The sequence below is a fragment of the Malaclemys terrapin genome, chromosome 8 (assembly GCF_027887155.1).
Source record: "Malaclemys terrapin pileata isolate rMalTer1 chromosome 8, rMalTer1.hap1, whole genome shotgun sequence".
In the NCBI taxonomy this organism is placed as follows: Eukaryota; Metazoa; Chordata; order Testudines; family Emydidae; genus Malaclemys; species Malaclemys terrapin.
This window is the reverse complement of record NC_071512.1, coordinates 62700111-62722320: the sequence shown is the minus strand read 5'-3', so window position 1 is coordinate 62722320 and position 22210 is coordinate 62700111. Positions and strand designations below refer to the sequence as shown.

Here is a 22210-nt window from a genome sequence, read left to right as displayed (position 1 = left end):
CCTACAGGCCTTGAACATTTCAAACAAAGTATCCTGATGGCCGAGTAAACAATTTCTTGTTATGTAACTTTTCTGGATTGATTGACTAGGAAGGAGTTGCCCCCTTTTGGTGGTGTGAATCTCTGAGGTGATATTATTCATTACAAACAGACTTATGATGTGCTAGAGAGGAAAGGTGAAGCAGAGTTTTAGGAATCAGGAGCATAAAGAAGAAAGTATGACTGATGCCAAAGTTTTTGATCCTTCAGGTTGGTTAGTTCAACCTTCCTTACATATCTGACCGTGTCTACACCAGAAAGCGAACTGTTTGAAAACTGTTTCAAAACATGGTCCAAACTGAACCTGTTCCAGCTGCTGTTAGGAAGAGGGCCAAACTATATTCAGAACCATTTTCAAAAAAGCATGCTCAACAAACTTGCGAAGATGGCTTTGAACAAGGTTTGGTGCTTCTCAAGCAGTGACCAAAGTTCACAGCTGGTTTAGACAGGAGCCACCTTTCAATCCTTTTGTGAAACCATTTCCAAACCCGGCTCTCTTTCCACAGTGTAGCCACCCACAACAAGTTACCATACAATCAAGCCTTGTGAAGCAAGTATCATAGTAATGTTGCAGCACAGCCTGTTACGGAAGAAATCCCCAGCAGCTAAAATTGTTTTTATGAGTCCACCTGCTGCCAAGGTTTTTTACTCTGTCAAGAGTTTTATTTACAGGAAGCAGAGTAGAGATCAAAAGATCTTGGTCTTAAAATAGCACTTTGGGATTATTATAGAAATGCAAGTCACCATAATTATAATCACTTTCCATCGTGATTTTTGCCTCTTTTTATGGTATCTTGAATCCTATTTTCCTAACTCAAGGGGCTCCAGAATGCAAGGCTGGTTATAAAGGCAGCTGATCAAAAGCTACTGTAAGTCGTTGTGTTACCTCAGCTGCTGTAAGGAGCAGAGGAAATTTAAAGTGTGTGAAGTGCACATTTCAGGTCTGTACACTGTAACACTGTGTGTTATCAGCCACAGCCTGTTAGAAGTGGATTTGGAAGGATGCATCAGAACAGCTGTTGTCCAGCTGGTGATGTTTCTCAAGACCTTTCATGTGAGACCTATTAGGAAGAGACTTCATGTTAATGGCTTATCAAGATTTAAAAACATTCAGACGGGTCTGTTTTGGGGAAAAGGCTATTAAGATAACCCTGTCTTTATGTCTGTGGTTATGTGACTTAGGCTACGTCCTCACTACGGAGGGGGGGAGGGGGGAGTCTAAGATACGCAAATTCAGCTATGCGAATAGCGTAGCTGAATTCGACGTATCGGAGCCGACTTACCCCGCTGTGAGGACGGCGGCAAATCGACCTCCGTGGCTCCCCCGTCAAAGGTGCTTACTCCTACCTCTGCTGCTGGAGTAGAAGTGTCGATTTGGGGATCGATTGTCGCGTCCCGACGAAACGCGATAATTCGATCCCCGAGAGATTGATTTCTACCCGCCAATTCAGGCGGGTAGTGTAGACCTTACACAAGCAAGTGACTTATTCTAGAAAATAGTCCCTGGGCCAGGATTACTCCCACAGGCACAAACTGCACTTTCTGAGTCAGTGGGGGCAGTTGCACTGGTGGAAAGGGATTCCTCTTAAGGGAGTGCACATGGAGTGAGTGGATTTGGCTGTAGAGGAAGATGGGTTTAAACTCTGGCTGGCACTTATTGGCAGAAGTTCCCCAGGAAACTTGGCTTCTGCTGATTCAGCACATTTCCTAGCCAGGCTGCACCTGCCCTGTCTTGGGCTTGTGCTCCTCAGTTTTTAAGTAATCTGGACAGTTCTGGACTCACTGGTCATGTGGGGGTTGCAGGTGGATTGCATCCCTGTTCTAGGATTGCTTTGTGCTTCTGCAGTCAAGAGCAGGCCCTGAACAAGCTTCACTTCAGGGATCTTTCCTTTCTTCTGCTAATCTGCTATCAAACAATTTGCTGCACCCAGTGCTTCATCAGAGACACTTAATCCACCCAACTCTTGTGCACACAGCACAAAAGCTTTGTGCCAACTAGTCATCCCACGTGGTCCTCCGCAACAGTCATATCCTTGTTCACCTTGTTTTTATTTGCACTTGCACTCCCAACTCCTCCTCCTGACGCTGCTAGCAACTGGCCAAACCCTCATCTTATCTAAATGACATTCTAAGGCTCTTGTCACTTCTGCACACTCCTAAAGAAGTATTTCCTCTGAGGAGTCTGTGAGAGCCTTCAGCTGTTATTGCAAGTTGTGTTACTACTTGGTTTACGATTTGAGTCATGATTAGTCATTTCCTATTGGCTAATGGAAAAAATCTTGGTTAACAGATCTTTATTTTCCCCAGCTTATATTTAATTATATTTTTTTAATGTTGCTTTATGTGGTAATAGGACATGAGTCTTTAATTTCTGGGTTGCCGGTTGAAACCCTACATCATCTCTGATTAATATGATTCCAATACATAATTGTTATACATCTAGTCTGTTCCCTTTACCCATGCATGATTGTTCCCCATATACTTTGACCAGTTTAGTTTTAACTGTCCTTGGTGATGGGGCTTCCCCTACTTTTCTTGGGAAATAGCTTCCCAATCTAACAAATTTCATTCACAGAAAGAGATTTTCCTGCTCAGTATCTTTTTTCTTCAGTTTATACCATTGCTCCTAGCTACATCCCTCTCTGTCCCTAGTATGTGGCCCCTTCAAATACTTTTACAATTATTACTATTAAATAATTACTTTATAAGCTCTTTGGGGCAGAGACCTTCTTTTAGTTCTGTTCTTGTACATCACCTAGCACAGCAGGGTCTTGGTCCATGCAATACAAATAATAATCATAATAATAATGATCCCACCCTTCATTGTTTATTAGCTAAGCTGCACAAAATTTAGATTCCCAGATAGTGTAAATTGGTATAGCAACATTCAGTTTAGCTATGCCAATTTATACCAGGTAGTGATCTGAGTTTAGTTAAGAACATAAGAATGGCCATACTGGGTCAGAACAAAGGTCAATCTAGCCCAGTATCCTGTCTTCTGACAGTGGCCAATGCCACATGCCCCAGGAGAATGAACAGACCAGGTAATCATCAAGTGGTAACAGACCAGGTAATCATCAAGATCCCCTGTCATCCATTCCCAGCTTTTGGCAAACAGAGGCTAGGGACACCATCCCTGCCCATCCTGGCTAATAGCCATTGATAGACCTATCATTCATGAATTTATCTAGTTCTTTTTTGAACCCTGTTATAGTCTTAGCCTTCAAAACATCCTCTGGCAAAGAGTTCCACAGGGTGACTGTGCGCTGTGTGAAAAAATACTTCCTTTTGTTTGTTTTAAACCTGCTGCCTATTAATTTCATATGGTGGCCCCTAGTTTTTGTGTTATGAGGAGTAAATAATACTTCCTTATTTACTTTCTCCACATCAGTCATGATTTTAGAGACTTCTATCATATCCCCCCTTACTAGTCTCTTTTCCAGGCTGAAAAGTCCAAGTCTTATTAATTGCTCCTCATACGGCAGCCGTTACATACCCCTAACAATTTTTGTTGCCCTTTTCTGAACCTTTTCCAATTCCAATATATCTTTTTTGAGATGGTGCGACCACATCTGCACTTAGTTTTCAAGATGTGGGTGTACCATGGATTTATATAGAGGCAGTATGATATTTTCTATCTTATTATCTATCCCTTTCTTAATGATTCCTAACATTCTGTTAGCTTTTTTGCCTGCGCTGCACATTGAGCAGATGTTTTCAGAGAACTATCCACAATGACTCCAAGATCTTTCTTGAGTGGTAACAGCTAATTTAGACCCCATCATTTTATATGTGTAATTGGGATTATGTTTTCCAATGTGCATTTCTTTGCATTTTTCAGCATTGAATTTCAACTGCCATTTTGTTGCCCAGTCACCCAGTTTTGAGAGATCCTTTTGTAGCTCTTCGCAGTCTGCCTGGGACCCACTGCCTGGGTCTTGAGTGGTTTTGTATCATCTGCAAGTTCTTTGAATCTTTCCTGAAAGGTCATTCTCTCCAGTCCTTTAACATTTCTGTCTTTTCTCCTCTGAACTCTCTTCTGTTTGTTAGTCTCCTTTTGTAGTATTAAGGCACCCAGAACTGTTGACAGCCAAACTGTTTTTTCTCTCAGGTGGCTATTAATTGCCTATGTGCAAAGGAGCATGGTGTCAGCCCTATTCCTAATGTGCAGATCCCCATATCATATTTACAAATCACCATCACAATCTGCCACCTTGTTGGCAAGCTCAGCAAAAGCACCGCCAGCACTGGTCCCTCAAGTTACATTGAAACTGCGGAAATACTGCTGCAGTGGGCGCTTTAAATATTTAAGAGAATGTGGGGAAGTTTTCAATACCACTATCCATGTTTCACCTATTCTATAGATAAATACAGAGGCTCAGTACCCAGAGCTATGAATCCAGTACAGACAATAAATGCCTAAAAAAGAAAAGGTACTTTTTCTTGTTTTCTCATTTTAAATTTTAAGTATTGCAGGGTATGAAAGCTCTGAACACACAAGTTTCCAGAGAAATCCTAAAGTACAGGACAGGAAGTATCTTGTGCAGTTCATAGATCTGCTATACTTGGTCAGGCACACGATGTAAAATAATATTTATATTTTTTACTTATCAGATATTTTTTGTTCTGCAATGTCAAATGTTCTTCCTATTTTTGCTCTCTGGACTAGGCCCAGGACAGGAGGATTGTGCAATTAGTGTTTGCCTGCAAATTTGCCTGATCTTCTTTTTATTAAAAAAAAAAAAAAAAAAATATTTGGTGTTTACTTGAGCTAAAAATCAAGGGTATGGACATTTGCCAGACAGAAATGTACTGTATCAGGTACGTGAGTCAGGGAAAGTGCTCATTGGCAAAAGTGAAGGATCTGTATTTTCATAAACAATTTGACAACTTTCTTATTCTTAACATGTTATTCCTTTTCTCTGAGCCATGACTTTCTGAAATGAATTTGTTGCTTGACTGGGTTTTCTATTTTTAAGGTTTTGAAAGGACAGTTCTCTTCTAAACAATTTACAGAGCTGGGAACAGAACCCAGGGCTTCTGTTTAAGGGCCTGATCCAAAGCCCATTGAAGTTGATGGGAGTCTTTTCATTGACTTTGTGGGCTTTGGATCAGATCCCAAATTTGCTGTGCTACCTTGAACAAGTCACTTAACTTGTCAGTGCCTTAGTTTGCCCATCTGTTTCATGGGGCTAGTAATACCTCACAGAGAAACAGTGACAGTTAATCTATTAATGTAGGAGAAGCACTTTGTGATTGTTGGTTGGAGGGCCCTATAGAAGTGCAAAGTATTATTATATAGCTAAAATGCTGTTTGTCAACTGGCTGACAATTAGTGTCTTGAGTTTTTGACAAAAGTATCTGTTACCCTAAACTTTTTTCTCTCTTGGGATGTGGATTCAGTTCTCATCTCAGGTTACTAGAGACACTGAGGTGGGTTTGAGGCCTTGTTTAACTCCCTGCTGAATATTCATCATGCACAAAGCCAGAACAACATGTCAGGTTTTTGAGTCGGATGAATCCAGGACTAAAAAAGGAGGGAATGCTGCAAGTTAGGTATATTAGAAGAGGCATCTGGGGAAAGTGGTTTAGCAGTGGCTGGTGCTGTGTTTGAGTCTAGTCATTGCCATTTACAACTTGTCAAAGCTGCCCAAATACAAGACAATACTATACAGACACAACACATTTGGGTGGTGCTACAATAACATCATAGAAGACATATGAGAATATGGAGAAGATGGAAGGAGGTGACAGAAGGGAGGGAAAAGGGAAGGTATGGTTAGGTAAAATGGAGGTCTGTCATTCCTCTCTATATTTTTTTTGATCCAAGAGTATCTAGAAAAAGAGTCCAAATAACTTCAAATTCATATAACTGATCTCTACAGCATGACACTATTCTTTCTTTGGCAGCTAACTCAAACAGGTCTGAATACTACTAATCTGTGGTGGGCATTAGCTCATCATGAACTTGGTGATCATTTTAGCCCTCAAGAACAAAAGTCTTTGTATGTGGAGTTAAACCCAGCTTAGCAGATAAATATCCTAGGATATAATTTTTAGCAGAGTTTTTTGGCTTCTGAAGTAAATCATTTATTTTTACTCTTGTGTCCATCTCTTTCCACTACTGCCTGACGGTTGGACAGTCCCATAACATATGCATCACGATCCTTTTTTCTTTAATAGAGTGCCATCAAATGTCAGAGGATAAGGCTACCTCTGTGGCATCCAGAACATTTTGAATACAATCTTTGTTACATCAAGCATAGCCTGAGATCCACAGAGGCAGTTTTAACATTATGTAATATGCTCTGCCACTGGAGATTTTATGGGCTATGATAAATCCCCTTTCCATTACTTTCACAAAGAACTCCAGATTAACAGAGTTCCCTGCCATTAACAAAGTATGCATAGTCGACATGGGCCTGGGGAGTTTGAATTATTTCTAAAAGTTCCTAGTAGTTCTGGAAATCTTAGGCTGTGGAGGCCAAATGATATGTTAGCAAGTGTCTTAGCTGTAAAAACTGCCACTCTGCTGAAGGGTCAGATCATAGCACTGCTTTAGTGTTAGAAAAGGGACAAAGCCCTCAGCATTGACCAATTGCGAAACCTATATGATATCCCTGCTCAGCCAGTTCTTCCAAATTATAGGTTTGTTCCCAATCTGCAAGTCTGAGTTCCCCACATAAACATTTTTGCATGACGGTGAGGACAGCATTGGTACCTTTTAGCTGGGACGGCCTAGACCTTGACCTTTGCAGAACCCAATTGCAGGCAATTTATTTTTCTCTACTGGACAAAAAGAGGAGCTGAGGAAACTTGCAGGGGGATACAATAGCGGTTCAGTCCACCTATGTGGCTATAAAGGCATTAGCATGCTGGAACCAGATTGACACCTGGGACATGATAAAAGCATGAGAGCCGATGGGAGATTTAATCATGTAAACTAAATTGTCCATTGTGAGCTCCATAAAGCTGGTGCTAATCTTACTACCTTAATTTTGAACTTCAGGTTCACATGTGTTATTTTTCTCAACTCTTCATCATGACCCACTTACATTGCATACTTTATCCAGCACTTTCATCTCTAAGCTCTAGAATGCGTTGCAACAGGGTCAACTACATGCTACCACAGCTGCTGCATTTGATGATGGTAATGTTCTCTCCTAAACCCGATGACTAGTAAAAGCAAAATTACTGCTGATGGGGGATGGATTCAAATGCAACTAAAGGAAAGAAGAGTCCTGAATCAATAAGCCATGTAGGCTGCAACCCAGGACAACAATACATGAGCAGCAACATCTAACACCTGTTCCAAAGCCCTTTGAAGTAAATGGGAGTTGTTGGTCTGGACTAGGCCCTTTAGTTAATAAAAAAGATATGCAAATACAGAAAACTTTTGATTATACTCAGTCATGAATTACACTAGGACCCAATGGATACTTCCTGCATGCCTTGGGCCTGATCCAAAGCACACTGGAGTCAAAGGGAGTCTCTCCAATGGATCAGGCCTGTGTCTGACACAATCTGTGTATGTAGTTTTGTGAGTTTGCACCATGCCTGCATGGTGTGGGAGCACAAACTTCTTAATTCCTGCCTTTAGGTGCAGAGGGCCAAGTCATGACATTCCTCATCGCAGCCCAGTGCCACTGAAAGGGTTAATCCTTGCCTGCCTCAGAGCTATTTTAAAGAACGTATTCAGTACAGTTCCTTGCCTCCCTCTTTTGCTCCCCTTTCTTGCATGTCCTTTCTTTTCATTATTTTGATTTTCCTTTGACGTCTGTGGATGTCTAAGAAGCACACCAGCTAAATAAACACCCAGTTCCACTTATAAGTGCATTTTCCATATAGGTCAGTTGACTTTCCAAGCCCTATAAATATTAGATTAACTGTGAGTCCTCTGAAAGCCTGAAGTTAGGATCAGATCCAAGAATCCACTAACTTTGGTCTGTTTTAAATCTGTAGTGCAGAAATGCAGCAAAATATTCAGTTAAAATACAAAACCAGAGAGCTGGCTTGGAAAGATAAGCTAATTGACAGAATAAGTATTTATCTTGAACAGGAATATTTGTAAGAGACCATCATATAATTGTTGCCCATGTGTACTTTGTAGCTTATGGAAACTCTGATTTTAATGATTATATTCAGGAGAAATTGTCTACCAGTAGAAAGGAGCCTCATTTTAAAGTCATAACTAGAGAGAGAGCATGGTACTATCTTCCCCCAGGTTTGGATTCTAGTCAACCATCATCTCCCATTTTAGGAAGCTCAGGGGTAGTCTTGAAGAGTGAATCTACAAAACTGCATGAGCCTCACTTTTTATGACAGGTTTCTAAAAATATTGGCCACAAATTTTGCCACAGAGCCTCCTAAAAAATTCCAGTTGCTCCAAGGTCAAGAATTGAGGGGGCCTTTCTGTTGGCATGGTAACCTCTAGAATTAGGTCACTACACATTTGTTCATGCATGCACGCAGTTCATGTGGACCCATGAGGAACCAAGAAGTAATGTGCTGGAGGAGACTCAGAGGAAACCCTTGTTAACTTTCCATCACCAAAATGAAGATAAGGTTGGAATGGGTTTCTCTGATGAAATTTGCTCCCTCTCTGGAACTGTCACTCTTGCCAGAAATGGCTTATCCTGAAAGCTCATAAAAATACTTCTGAAGGGTGTTTTAGATATTTATGTATTTTTTTTTATTTTACATTACACCCAAGTGATAGGTATTTTTTTAAATGTCCCAGTGGAGGATGTCTGTAGATTCCCCCACTTCTAGAAGCTCTTTTATAAGGAAATCATTGCCCCATAATTTCAAATGGCATGAGTGGAACAATGTGCTTGTTAATATACTCAGTATATTTTTCAACAACTAAGTATAAATATGTCTAGCAAAAACACTTAATATAGGTTTGTTTGCCAAGTGGTGTGGCCTCCTTCTTTGGTTGCGGTTGGGCATAAGTATTGCTGTTTAACTGTGTAATGTCCCCTCCAGAGTTCTGACCAAGACTTACAACAACCACAGGAGGAATTGTCCCCTGAAAGTCCTTCCCGGGTTTTACATGGAGTTCAGGGCATGCTGGGTGTTTAGTTGAGTGCTTTGTGGATGGTGTATTCATACTGTGCAGCAAACTACTCCAATTTAAACTACTATTGTTGTCTAGCTCCATACTTAAACTTGTCCCTGCTGTTGTAGTCAGGGTAAGATTTCATAAGACAAGGAGCTTTGACTAAGCGGGGTCTCCCTGTGGGGACAGAGACTTCATTAATGTCTGGGGTGTGGAGCAGAGACTGCAATTTGTCTTCTCTCACACAAGCTAGAGTTCTGAAAATGTGTAATTCTTTTTTGAATTTGAATTCTTTTTTGCCTCTTTTTTAGCCAATTTAAATTTCCAGAAATTGTTCCAGGGGTCACAATGGAGTCACAACCTTTTCAATTCACATCTTTGGTGGATACAGAATGGACATATGAGTGTTAGTTGAGAATTTCAAAGTCATGCAAGGGGTCTATCGACATACATTAATGGAAGATGTGTGGCTGAATCCCTTTGCTTTTAAAATCCCAACCACCATTAATGGATACTTGCCCACATTGGAAACACCACCCTCCACCTGGAATCAAACCCTTTTAGTTATCTCAGGGATATTTAGAACTTTGACCATACCCCTTTGCAGGTGACCAGATACACCTCAAGACCATAGACTTCCCATCACCAAGATGTATAAACACTCTTTTGTCAATGGCAAGCAGAACTCTGAACCACGCTGTCAGGAAGTACGGCTTGTAGCAGAGCCAGTCTTTGGACAACCTAACACGTACAGCTAGCCTCTAGAAGACTGCATGATTGGCTACATGGTCTGATTGGTTGGAAAGGGCAGCAGCTCTTAAATCCAGCAGCAGGTCCATGACTATTTCAGGCATTTGTTCATAGCTGTGATAGCTCTTGTGTATACTCATACCTAGTACTGTCTAGTCTGACTCACCTTGCTCCAGGTAACTTGGTTCTCACCCTTTGCTCTAATTCCTGGCTTCTAACACTTTGTTCTGGCATCTGGTCTTTGGTTCTGGTTGTGATGCTGGCCTCTGACTCTTAGCTCTTGACTCTGTCTGTGACCCTTGGCTCTGGCATCTGCTGTCTGCTTCCTGACTCCTGTCCCAACCACTAGGCTCAAGCACCCACACCCTGGTTACTGATACAGGTTGACTGGTGCTCCAATGTCAGGGCAATGTCAGCTTTAGTGGTGCCAACCCCAAACATTAAAAAAAAATCATGAGGTTGGCTTAAAATTAACGAGAATCTTTAAAAATAACAAATTTGGGGGCTCTTTATTTACCTTCAGGTTTTTGAACCTATAGGGTTTGTTTTGAGTCACATTTTCAAGCTCTCCACAGCTGTAAAATAAAAGCTGAGATTCTCACCGAGTCAGTTGTCTCCAGGAGTTGGACCTTTTAAAAAATAAAAACCACCAAATATTGTCAGGATTTCATCACAAGTCTCACAACTCTGCTATAAGGATAGTAACAGGTCTCCTCTCCCTCATTTAAGATTGTTAAGACCTGGATCCCCAGCATCACTTTATTCCTGTAGTCATTGATTATGCTTCTAGCACAAAATGAGTGCTCAGTGTGATGCAGGCCAGCTAGAAGGCACCTAAACAAAGCAATAATGGAAAGGTTGCAATAGCCCAAGAGCGCGCCAGCTTTGAGACCACCTCTCCCAGGTCTGGCAGTCTAGAAGGTCTCATTCCCTGTAGAATTCCTCCTACTGCCATTTTCAGCCCTTAGCAGCCAGTCAATCCTGCAACACCAGGAATTCAGTAAGTAAATCTGCTTGCAGAGCAAAGCACTGCCTTGTCTTCACTAAGCTCATCCTATGATTTTGCTTGTGATGATGAGTTTCTAAGTAGAATTCAAAGTGAATAGTTTGGGACCTGATTATCTGTCTCCTTGTGCTAGTCTAGGCACTAAACTACCTGTAAACTGCAGAGAGGGCATTCTCTGTCAAGGCCCTTCTACTCCAGAGGGTGCTCACACTTGATCTGCCCAGCCTGGAGCGGCTAACCACGTTCACAGATGCTCCAAGGCCCATTTTTTTTCCTCCTAGGCATTTGGAGAAGAGGTTGTGTGCAATGGGAGTCTTTCTTTGTTAGTTGGAGCATTGCTTGGGGAAGGAGGGAGAGTTAACTATTCAGCTACTTGTGAAAGGAATGAACAGAGCAGGATATCTGTTGTCCTTGGATACTGATATAAAAGTGCCAATTGTAATTATTATTATTGTAAGGATGCCCAGAGTGCAGGACATGTGTCGCCCAACACGGTAACTTTTTAGGCATCAAAAGAATACATACAATTATTTCTCAAGGGATATGGGGATGTTAATAGCAACCTCCCAGAATGCCCTTTAGGTATTGCCTTACTTTACTAATGTCCACATTGCTCTTTGTCCAATGGGGCTGTTCTAGGAACTGTTGAATAGGTACTGTTGGATTCCCACAGCAGACTGGTACAGCAGCAGTTGGAGGGAGGGAGGGAGAGTGTGTGTGTGAGAGACCCAACTATTTTAATAAAAAGGTTTTGTAATGTAACATTACAAATCCAGGGTGGATTTGATTTAAATCAATTTGATTCATGAAATCATGATTTAAATCACTAGTCAGGAAGACTCAATTTAATCATGGATTTCTACATAAAAGTGCATTCTTGTTGGTTGTTACTGAAGATCCTGCATGTTCAGACATGTTCCTTTCATCATCTTCAACACAGCTTCCTCCTGAAAAGGAACACTTCTCAAGATGTTGTTTCATTTGGGCAACCAGGCCTTGCATTTCTTTGTTGCACTGTTTGCATTTTGCACGCATGCCTATCTTACTCACAGGTAGCAGAACTTCATTAAAATATTCCCAAACTGGGTCTCTTTTATGGCCTTCTGCCATTATAGTAGGGTGACCAGATGAGATGAAGAAAATATCGGGACACAGGGGAGGGGCAAAAAAAAAAAAAAAAAAAAAAAAGCCGAGTGCTGCTGGCCGAGCAAAAAAACCCCAAAAAACGGGTGCTGCCGGCAGAGCAAAATATCGGGATAGAGATCGGTCGGGACGCGGGACAAACCGCTAAAAATCGGGACGTCTGGTCACCCTACATTATAGGTTTTTCCTTTCTAGTGAGAGAATGGTATGGTAGATCTCAAATTAATGAAGGCTACACTCAGAAAGACCTCAAGACTTCTGGAATATGCTGCTCAAACAGTTTCATTTTTGTTTCTACTGCCTGTCCTTCCCTTCTCACATTTATCTCCAGACTTCTTCTCCTTGTCCAGATTTATTCTGTCCCCAACAATCTTCTGTTCATTGAACTTTTTGAAACTTTGCACTTTTAGAGAGAGGTAAAGGATTGACTCTGTGTACACAAATTTGCAGAGGGAGAATAGGGTTGAGGTCTGTTATTTCTCACCTCTATATCTTATTTATTTATTTAAAATATTTTTACTGTTAACGAGCATGTTATCTCTGGAGACACAAATCCACAGTTTGAGAAATGCTAAACTAAGTGTCTCTGATGGTATCTTCTAGACTGAGCACTGAGTCCCATTGGGTAGATAGAAAGATTATCCTAAATAATCTATACAGAAGCCTCTGGAACCCCATAAAATTGGGTCCCTAATCCATGAACTATTGGAACTCATTTACAAAACTTTTCTTAAACATTACATGAATTATATTGTCTCAAACTATAGAATTAGAATTTATAATCCCTATTCCATGATGAGATATCTTTGAGCTATAATGTATCTTAATTAAAATGATCTTTAGATAGGTTCCTTCCTCAAAAAGCATTTTATCAAAAAATCTTTTTTTTTTTTTTTTAAATCATTGTTTTTATCCACCCTGGGGTACACTCAACTGTTGTAAGAACAGAGTTAGCAATGCTTAGCTGTGGAGCTTGTCTAGTGAAGAAAGACCCTTATCAGAGGCATAATGTAAGGCTTTGTCTACACTGGAATTTCATCAGCAAAACTTTTTGTTGTTCAGGGGTGTTAAATAACCCCCCACCCTGAACGACAGAAGTTTTACCGACAAAAAGTGCCGGTGTGAACCTCATTTGTTGGTAGGAGCGCTCTCCTGCCGACAATGCTGCTGCTGCTCGTTGGGGGGTGGAATTTTTGTCGATTCCACTGACTACTTTGTCAATACTAGAAAAAATTAGTACCCATCTGACAACAATCGTACAGCTGTATTGCTGCTAGCAACAATGTAAACACTGGCCTAGCCAAGGCTGACGTGTTTTTACATCTGTCACTTAATCCTGCTCTGAGCAGGTTTTCATGATCTGGGGGTCAGATCCCTTAGGTCTTGTCCGAAGTAGCAGACTTGCAGCTGTACTGTGCGGGTACTACTTTTTCAAGTGCAGACTCATCTGACCTGATGAAGGAATAATGCTGCTGCCTGTTTCTCTTCCAGCCCCAATAAGTAAAGGTGTGTGATCCATTTAAAAAAATGGAAACAGACTGATTGCTCTTTTCTAACTGGCAAATCCACCTCTGAGATTTGTGGCCATGTCCAGCGATATATGTACCTCATCTGTGGGGCTCATTGCCTACCAGTTGTTTCAACTAGGGCTGGTGGGAGGAGTATAATTTTCTCTTTTGTGTGCTTTATTTCTCCACTGATTTTTAAGCTTTCCTTGGTCTTGCAAACTTTGGGAGGCTTTTCTTTGCACTAATCAAGCTTGCATGCCTGCCTGCCTTTTTTTTTTTTGTTTTGGGGACACTGCCAGTTCTTATTCTAAGAGCTTTATGCTAGTCTTATCGAATGCTAGGAGTTAAGCTCCCACTTGTAAAGGAATGGTTGCTGTAGAATAGCACCCATTCCCAATCTGTTCTCCCCTGCCTATCTGTACATCGCTGGATAGTGTCTTGTGTAGCTAGATTTTTTTTTTTTTTTGAATATATGGAGTATAGGCAAGACAAGTTGTTAGGAAGCAAAAAAATATATACTCAGAGAAATCTTGTATCAAAATAATTTATTATAAAAAAAAATTCAAAGACCACTTCATTGAAGTTTTGCTGTCCTCAAGACAGGATTTGTGGCATTCCTGGCATAAATAGGAGTGTTCAACACCGCCTTAGTCTACATAACATAGTATTATACAGCTCCTGTTTGCTATGGGCCAGATTCTACCCTTACTTTCACTGCATGCAACCCCACTGACAGAATTTGGCCCTGTATAGTGTAGTTAGCTACTCAGCATCTTCTGCTCCAAAGAGGTGTAATGTATCCCTCTTTATCTCTTTGCATTATACAGTGACAGTGTTTGGTGTCACATGGAAGACTGATGCATCTATTTGCTGCTGGGAAATTTTTAGTTAGCTGAACCAGTATTAAGAAGTGAGTGAGTGATAACACACCACCAGTTGTTTAGGAAAAAAAATATGCGATCAATTATTCAAAGCTGTCCAAATTCCCAGAAATGTTTGATTACACTGTGCTGTCTCAGAGCTTGTTTACTCTTAAAAGAGGCAGATCTTATCTGACCTACAGCATCAACGCTCTCAGTGTGACAAAAGGAGTCTGACAATATACATTGCTATGATAATGCATGGAAATACCTTCTCTCTGCACTGTTCACTGATGGAAAATGCATCATCCCTGGACACTGGCCAGCAGCTTTCCTGGCTCCATCCCTAGGCTTCTAACATCACTGTTTACCACTCAACTGTAAACCACCTTAGGCTATATTTCTGTCCATTTCCCCCCCCAACTACATCTGGGCAAACCTTCTGTACATTCAGGATTTCAATCTTTCAGATTATGGAGCTGCTAGGACACATGGCCTTCTTCCTTAGCAGGTGAAATAGAATTCTCCACTTCACTTCCCTCCAGAGTTCATGTCCCTTGAGGCTCCCTGGTAATCTGTGACTTTTTACACAGTTCCTGATAGAATTCAGACTCCAAAAATCGTGGGTACGCGTTATTCTCCATCAAGCTGTAGACTCTCTTCTGTGCAGCATTGAAGCAAGTGTGTGTTGCTTCTTGGATATTCTGTGCAATCATATTCTTGGTTTGAAAGTCTATGTTTATCTGAAATAGAATGTGGGAATGTGTTACTGAAAGTGTTCACCTCAAGCAAATACCATAGACAAGTTAGATAAAAGTGAGATTTCATTAACACTAAGGGCCTAATACTACAACCTTGTGGCAGACAAAGCTCCCAGTGAAGCTACTGAAGGCCTCCTCCTTCAGAAGGTTGCAAGATAAGATCCCTAGTTTTGTAATGAGGAACATTTTCTGTAATGTATTGCACTTTAGGGCAACTGAAAAGACTCAAATGATGACAATCATATTTCAATGCTGATGCTCTTTAAATACACTGTAGACTTCAGTGATTTTTGCTGATGTACCCAGGCTGAGGATCTGAGCCAGAATCTCTGTGAAAACACTGCTGGCCCAATTTTCCAACATGGGAAACTGGGATGAATAAATTATAGTATCAAGGTAATATCTGGATGTTAATAATCAGCATTCAGGGGCATAAATGCATTTTGGGCAACAAAATTTCAAAACATGGGCCCACGGTGGACATGGGGGTGGGAATTTCAGAGAGCCTTGAAGTGGTGCTTAAATTGAGTGCTCATTACTAGCAGTGATGTTTTTTTTTAAATCAGCTTTTTACCTCTTTGGGAGCTTCTTTTTCAATGAAGTCATTGTAGATCTTTTTAGCCTTGGATAACAGCTTCTGAGGTGACTTGATTTTCTTGAAGTCCTCACAGGCCAGCCAGAAATCGATGTTCTCCTCGCAGAACTCTGATTTCAAAAAAGCTCGAAAAGCTGCAAGACCATCTGGAAAGCAAGAAAAGGGAGAAATGTATGAGCTGAAAATATTCCAGGAATCTTGCATTTAGCAATAGTCTTTCCCTACCAAAAATATATTTGTTCACAGTGTTCATATTTCTTTCAGAGCTGTCAGGACACTTTCAATAATTGCCTATGTATATGTGTATAAAGTATATATTTAGGCTCCCACAGTTTGCCAGACTTTCTTTTTAAATAACTGAAGCTATTTTTGAAGGAAAAGTGCAAAAAATGAAAACCATGTAAAATCAGCACACTTCCTTTAACAGACGGCTAGGTTTACAAAAACAACAAAACAAAACAAAACAAAAAAAACAACAACCATAAAACAAAACTCCTCATTATACAGTTTCTCTCCAGATCGGAGTTCTAGTATGTTAACCTTTAGACTGGAGTAAATATTTGCAACAGAGCTATAAATCTCTGGAAGACATTTGCAATGGAAAGAGTGACTCAAAGTTGATTATCAAATGCTGATAGAATATATATTTTGGTTCAGCAATTAAGTGGTTTCTTTGCAGAGCGGCTATAAAACCCACAGAGGATTCAACTCTCATTGACTCCATTGCAGGATCAAGCCCACAGTGGCTTAATGTGTATATTTCTAATAGCACTGGAACAAGGATTTGTCTTGGAGTGGATTCCTAAGTGCACAAAAATCTTTGATAAAGAACATGCTTTTTATGAAGTGGGGCTTTGGGTTGTTTAAAATAGAAGTGTCTGAGACCAATATCAAGCTGCATGCATGAGGTTCAAATGGCAATTTATAATCCTGATGTACATGGAAAACCATTGCTTATTCTTATCTGAAGTAGCCTTTTCTATTACAAAACCTACAGCAAGACCATAACATGTTTATATTTTTACATTGATTTGTTACTCTTTTCAGACTGACTTACATTTATTAGCTAGAAGTTCATCAAAAGCTTCTGACCACAGCTGGGCTTCTTCAGGAGAAGGTCTATATAAAAGGACGGAGAACATTAGTTAGATTGCACAGCATATATTTCTGTTCCTTGCATGTTAAAATATTTGAGACTCATTTGAGTTAAATCTGTATATTTAAGTTACCTGAAGTAAGTATGTTGCATTCCTTTTTTGTTGGACTTTGTTTTTGTAGAAGTGGTAGAGTTTTGCAGGAAATAGCTCAACCTTGTTTTCCAATCCTTAATGCTAGAAGAGAAAGAGGAAGAGGGGGGAAATACATTAAAATGAGTTAACTGAAACTATCCTTCCAGCTTTGTACATTTTGACCAGAGATGGGACTAATCCTGCAGTCTATGAAGAGAATGCAAAATTTCCCTTGAAGTTGATGGTAGTTTTGCCTGCTTAATAACTGTGGGTCAAGCCCCAAATCTTTCTCCATTTCAAAAAAATAGGACCCAATCCTTCTATTTCAGTCAACAGCATTTTTTTCCACTGACTGGAGCAAGAGAGCCCACAGTGACTGGAAAGTGACTAATTGTAACTAAGGCATCTATGAATTTCATAACCAGAGGTGTGCTTCTGTATGTGAGGAACACAGCACACTGACCTCTGTTCTTCCCTAGGGGCCCACTACTGTTGTCTGTACTCAATGAAAGTTTTAGCTGAGTGAAAATTATTGGGTGGGGGCCTCCTGGTGCTCAGATATTTAGAAGACCCTCTTCAATTGTGCATCAACATGGATTTGGAGATTTAATCTCTTCCTGCCTAATTTTTGGAAGAGCCAAAAACTGGATCTCCCCAATCTAAAAGAATATATTTTCAGTGTGGAAGATACTCCAGTTTAGGGCTATATCGTGAAATCTGTAGAACAGGTGAGATTAAACTCTGTAGGAGCTGCAGCACAAAATCATCTCCACTAGCCTCTATATGAAACTGGGAATTGCAGAATAATTTTGTCCCTTACATTTAAAATATCATGTCTTATCCAGACAGTGCAAACAGGATATTCATTATAAATATAATAATGGAAGATTTTCACGTTTTTTTGTTTTTGTTTTGCTTTGGCAAGGAGCAAACCCTGTAAAAAAGTTTAAATGACAGAGCCATTTAAAGACACCAATCCAATGTAAAATTGCACAGCTTGCTACGTGAACAACGAATGGGGAGAAAATGTGCTTACATTTTCACCACTCAAACATGAACTGAAATAAACCATTTCTGCACAAGATCTACATTCTTTCTGACTGCCACTGACAGTTACATTTCTCATCAAATGACCAGTTCAGCAAATACAGGATTTTTTGCACATCAGGATTTTTGCAGTGGAGATATTTCTCCATTTTTAAAAACTCCTGATGACATCAAATACATAAATTAACTCACTCTTGCACTGCTCACTTATGGCACCCAAAGTGATTTTTTTAAAAAGTCAACTCTGTCAAATAGATGAAGGAATAATATCAATAGTTTCTTTTTTCCCTACAGAGAGGCAACCTCCCTAGTTTGAATCATTGTTCTGAAAGCAAAGGGTGGCTCTTTATATGAATTAGACCTGCTATAAATATATAAACTCACATAGTTCTCTTCATCTTTCCTTTCTTCTCCTCGTTTTGGCAGCTGCTGGGAGTTTTCTCCATTTGTCCACAGTTGTGCTGAAGAGCAAAGAAGATTGCACTTTGCATACTTTTGTTTTATCCCAGGGTCTATCGCTGATCTGCCAGCCACTGCAGCAGCCTTTTCTTCAATCAGAAGTTGAACTTGAAAAGCGAGAAAGGCAGCCTCTCTTTATAGAAGGCAGTAGGGGAATGGGTTGGGTTTCGGTTACACCTCCTGAGCACGCTGATTTGCTTGTGGGGAAGCACACCAAAGCACACTCCCCTGTCACGTCCTTAAAAGGCTCTTACACTGAGTACAGTGCTGACGCAGTGTTCCCTTTTGCTTTATGCAGTCTTCTCTGGCAAAAAACCGGTCTGGTTCTCGCAACCGCCTAATTCAGATTCCAGCAAGGTGGAGAGCTCTTTTTTTGGCTGTTGTGTGTGTATGCACAAAGCTTGAATGCCCTGCACATCTGAAGACAGAAGTGTAGGATCAATGACTTGGCTTATTAGCCTACATGGAGAGAAAGATAATAGGTAGAAATAGTGCAAGGGGGTCTAGCTGCTGTGCTTATAAAGTTACCCCCTTGGCCCCATCCCAGCCGGCAAAAGGAAAATATACCTTGAAAAGGGCTAAGCACATGAATACATTTCTATTACTGGATTAATAGGTTAACAATAGTGCTAACAAAATAAGATTTGCTACTGTACTTTTGGCAATCTGAAAGTAGTCGGGAATTGTCTCGCTAGTGTTCTACCATTCATTTTTAAAATGCCAGCTAAGCTAAGAAATGCCTCATATTTCTCATTACTCCTTACCCCTGTGTCTGGTAAGGAGAAGATGTACCAGGATCGCTGCTGAACCATCTGTATTACTAACATTATCCCTATGGGACTAAAGGGTTACAGTTCCTGTATTGCAAAAAGTTTTGCACTTGGAAATGTTTGTACAACCTGTGCTTGTTCTTGTTCTAATATTTGCCTGAAAGGCTTTTAGGGGATCACAATGACTTGGCATAGGAAGGGGCTAATTTTCTCTAGTACCTGGTGAGGGTTAGGCAACAGGTTTATGTTCAGTTCTATACATTAGAAATTCATTTTTATAACAACCCATATGCTAAAATTGTTTTTGTTTTCCAAGAAGCCAATTCTTTTGACTGTGCACAGCCCATTAGAAAAAATAGAGGAGGATTCTAAGGCTAGATTCAGATTCCCTTAGAAAAGAAAGATATGGAAAGTTTGAGTGTACAATACATGGTAGATTTTATCTCAGTGATAACTTGAACTAATTTTTCCCCCTCATAAGCATTATGAACATGTAAATGTAAGCCATGCCTGCAGGGTGTGGCACTCTGTCCCCCACTAGTGTTGGCAAGACCAACTAAAGATTGATGAGCCTGCTACAGCCTTGGCTCGCAGATCTGGGTCTTTTAGCAGCATGCGTTAGAGGGCCAGGCTCAGGTATTAAGATCCAGAGGTCTCAGCTGCCACTAGAGTAGGACTGAGTGCCAAATCTAGCAGGCGTGTCTTCCATATGCTTTCATAACTCTGCCATTTGCCAATCAGTTGTGCAAATTACTGCTGGTGCAGGCAGCTGTAATAGTTTATCCCTATGCCTCAACCTTTAGCTACAATTTCAAGATGCATGTGCTACCTCCCACAATATCTTAACCAGCAGAGGGTGTCCTGGTATAAACCAGTACTTTTTCTCCCTCTACCAACATAGAATACAGCTCAAATTGTAATGTTCCTGACCTATGATTATTGCAGCATGCCTCCTACCACCTTCAGTATCGTTTATTTCATCAGCCACTGTAAATGCACAGATGGAGAATATAGTTCAGCATGCAAACAAGTAACTCACCTTACGTAAAAGCTTAATATTACAGCAAGAAAGTACAAGGAAACATTTTGTATAGCTTCCATCTTAAAAACAAAATAGCAGTATTTTTATTGTAACATATATCATTAGCACAATGCAATCTTAAATTAAACTCATGTTAGTTCTTCTATAATACAGTCTATATATTTCTATTTAAATCTATATAGTTAAGGTAGAGTTTTAGAGTAATTTTTAAAATATCTCTAATCCTGTTTCCAGTTTGCATCATTTCTGCATCACTATTTATTCACCCCTCCCCCCCACGCTTAGAGATTCAACAGGTGATAAGACTCTTGCTTAACAGGAACTTCCATTTTTATAGTTAATTGGGAAAAAAAGCAATAAAGCAGTTCACAATAAAAACAAGATAAAATGCATGATTCATGCTGAGACTTTCCATTTACACCTCTACCCTGATCTAACGCGACCTGATATAATACGGGTCTGCATATAGCGCGGTAACCCCGGGGCTCCGGCAGCGGGGCTCGGGTGGCGATTTAAAGGGCCGGGGGGCTCCCCATGGCCGGAGCCCCGGGCTCTTTAAATCACTGCTGGAGCTCTGCCGCCGCTACCCCGACATAACAGGGTTTCACCTATAACGCGATAGGGATTTTTGGCTCCCGAGGACCGTGTTATATTGGGGTAGAGGTGTACCAACTAGAGCCAACTGTACTGTTTGGCAGATGCCTGGGAATATCTCAGCTGTTCCCTGCAAGCCTCTTCTATGGTTGTCAATAGTGTATTTTCATGGGTTGAGCAAACATCAGAAGATTCATAGGTTTGATTTGGATAAGACCCCAAATTGTAGATGCTTAACCAAAGCTTATCTTAATTAATTAAGATGTTGGTGTTCAGTGAGAGAGACGAAACCTCTCACATGGACTACTGTACTTTGACCCTTGGAATAGGTTCTAACTGGGGTAAAGCCTAGGGCAGTTTCAAATCAAACAGGTTTGCCCATCCCTAATCCCCAGTGGACTGTGTTGTCACCTGTAAGAGTTTCACATATGCTGGTGAGGCACAAGTACTTCAGAATTTTGCAAGCTTCTCAACCACTGTTGGCAAGCTATCATCAGCGTCATTTGCAGGATTCACGGGGATACTGACCTTTGACTCTAATGTGAGGATGAAAATGTTTGGAGTCCAGTCAGCTCAGCACAGCTCTGTAAATCAAACAGGCTGTGTCTACGCTGCACTTTGGCAATCTCCCATTGACTCAGCCTCATTCCTTGGAATACTCACGTAAACAAGGCACTGACATTGATACCCACCATGTCATCTAATCCTGCTCAGAACAGCTTTGGATAATACTGGTAGAAATGTCAGCAGCCTGGTGTACCTTGTTTGCATTAGTGCGCCCCCATTGTTACAACTGGCATGGCTCCACCTGTGGTAATGCAGTAACGAGAGATTCCCATAAAAATCTAGTGTAGATAAGGCCCAAATCAGATTATGAGCTACAGGATACAAAAGCCATTCAGAGCAGCTTGGTAAAGTTTAGGAAACTTATTGCAAGGAAAATAAAATGGGGATAACTGAAAAAGCACTTATTAAATAAAAGTATTAAAGAGTTAGGAAAAAAATTGAATTTTTTTTCTGCATATTCCAGTACCAGCCACATACCTTTTGACAGCTTTGATTTATGTGCATTCTACAATTGGAGTAGGAGTTGTGAGGAATTCTAGGCTCAGTTATATTTACACTTATTTTGGGGAACTCAACTTTTGATCTAACTGATCACCATGAAATAAATCAGTTTGGCTCAGATCAGTCTCTGCTGGGCATTGTTCCTCAGAGAAACATCTCGTACAGTTCAGCACAATGCAAGCTACAGTTCAAAGAACAGAAGCTAAAATGAGTTCTATATCCAAATGCTTTGGAGATATATACATAGAGGGGGAAAAAGTACTAGTTTACACCAGGACA

At 40.5% G+C, this 22210-nt stretch overlaps 1 protein-coding gene across 1 annotated transcript; it reads right to left on the bottom strand.

Moving 5' to 3' along the window:
- Positions 1-14034: 14034 nt before the first annotated feature.
- RGS2 (regulator of G protein signaling 2) lies at positions 14035-18645 on the bottom strand. The gene is made up of 5 exons (XM_054037619.1): positions 18383-18645; positions 16952-17053; positions 16780-16841; positions 15702-15868; positions 14035-15109 (listed from the first exon to the last, which is right to left on the bottom strand). The coding sequence occupies exons 1-5, from the start codon at positions 18487-18489 to the stop codon at positions 14915-14917; spliced, it is 633 nt and encodes a 210-aa protein (XP_053893594.1). The 5' UTR covers positions 18490-18645; the 3' UTR covers positions 14035-14914.
- Between the last annotated feature and the right edge of the window lie 3565 nt (positions 18646-22210).

Coding starts and splice junctions, on each gene's coding strand:
- RGS2 (XM_054037619.1), bottom strand. CDS start 18,489: ATGCAAAGTGCAATCTTCTTTGCTCTTCAGCACAACTGTGGACAAATG. Junction 17,054..18,382: donor GGAAAGATGAAGAGAACTAT/GTGAGTTTATAT, acceptor TTTCTCTTCTAG/CATTAAGGATTGGAAAACAA. Junction 16,842..16,951: donor ATGCAACATACTTACTTCAG/GTAACTTAAATA, acceptor CCTTTTATATAG/ACCTTCTCCTGAAGAAGCCC.